This window comes from Nanorana parkeri, unplaced genomic scaffold, assembly GCF_000935625.1.
Source record: "Nanorana parkeri isolate BGI_ZX_2015 unplaced genomic scaffold, ASM93562v1 scaffold911, whole genome shotgun sequence".
Classification (NCBI taxonomy): domain Eukaryota; kingdom Metazoa; phylum Chordata; class Amphibia; order Anura; family Dicroglossidae; genus Nanorana; species Nanorana parkeri.
The window spans coordinates 281874-283141 of record NW_017307179.1 but is presented as its reverse complement, the minus strand read 5'-3'; the positions used below and the strand labels follow the sequence as shown (position 1 = coordinate 283141).

General features: G+C 54.3%; 1 protein-coding gene across 1 annotated transcript in view; it reads right to left on the bottom strand.

Annotated features, from left to right (window-relative positions):
- TTC24 (tetratricopeptide repeat domain 24) overlaps nt 1-1139 on the bottom strand; it is a 19138-nt gene extending 17999 nt beyond the window's left edge. Inside the window, exon 1 of the mRNA XM_018566050.1 lies at nt 377-1139. Within this exon, the coding sequence (XP_018421552.1) occupies nt 377-1139 (763 nt within the window). The remainder of the gene's footprint in view (nt 1-376) is intronic.
- Between the last annotated feature and the right edge of the window lie 129 nt (nt 1140-1268).

Below are 1268 nucleotides of genomic sequence, written 5' to 3'. Positions count from 1 at the left end.
GGGCTGATATGAAGGGAGCCTTCTGATGTTGAGGGGGGACTCTATAGTGGTGGACGTCTGATGTGAAGGGAACCTTCCGATGTGGAGGGGGCAATCTCATGTGTATCGGGGGACTCTCCCGTAGCCATGAGCCCGACATTACTTTTTGTGGCACGATAATTCTACGCTGACATGTCGAGGACAAAGCTCTGAGTGCCGAAAAACAATATGCCAACTACTCAATACCAACAACAACGATCTACATATGTGAGCCAAACACAACCTCTCGTTGAACCTCTGCTGGGATAAACAGAGACAACAGTAGCTGAGCTGAAAGGGCGAGCTCCACCGCAACCAAAAGGAAGAACTCGATAGGAAGAAGTAACGATAATCCTACCCAGCAGGTCCTTTCTCGTGATGTGCTCACACACCATCCGGGCCTCATTCAGGATCTGGAGGACGTGGCCCGAATCATAAGACTGGCTCTGCAGCATATAATTAGCAGCCTCGTTGAGAGCCAGGGCCACCACGTCCAGCCTCTGGGCCTCCATGTACGAGTCCGCAGCCTCCTGGAAGCACTGGGCCGCCCTGGCCAAGTCCTTCATCCCCAGGTAGCAGTACCCCATCTTCATATGGGCGTCCCCTTCGTTCCCCCGCTGCGAGGGCTTGTACAGGATGATGGCCTTCCTAAAATATTCCACGGCTTTGGGGAAGTCCAGCATGGCTTCGTAGGCTGTGCCGAGGTTGAAGTAGAGGTCCCCCGTGGGCTCCTCTTCTCCGTCACTCGGCTGGGACTTGAGAAGGAACTCCAGTCCTTTCTCTGGTTTGCCGCTTTCCACGTACACGGCCCCCAGGTTGAACGCGCAGGCCCTCTGGACTGTCTTCATCTTGGTGCCCAGGGACAGCAGGAAGGCCCTCTTGAAGCAGGTCATGGCCACCTGGAGGTCTCCGGAGGTCAGGGCCTTGTGTCCAGATTTGGTCAGGGCCTCGATTTCTGTCTGAGAGATCTGTGGGTCCTCCTCGTCTTTCCCATCCGCCTCTCCTGACCTCTTCGCATCGTCTTTCAATTTCTTCTTTTTCTTTTTAGCTGTGCGGGGCTCTGGAGGCCCACAATCCTCGGGGTTCGGCGTCTGCTCCGCCTGCAGGTCTCCGGAAGCCATCGCGATTCGCCGTGGTTTCAGAGAGATTCTCTGAGGAGAAAGAAATACAAGCAAATAACCAAGGGAGTAGAGAGATTCTCTGAGGAGAAAGAAATACAAGCAAATAAGCAAGGGAGTATCACACAGCTG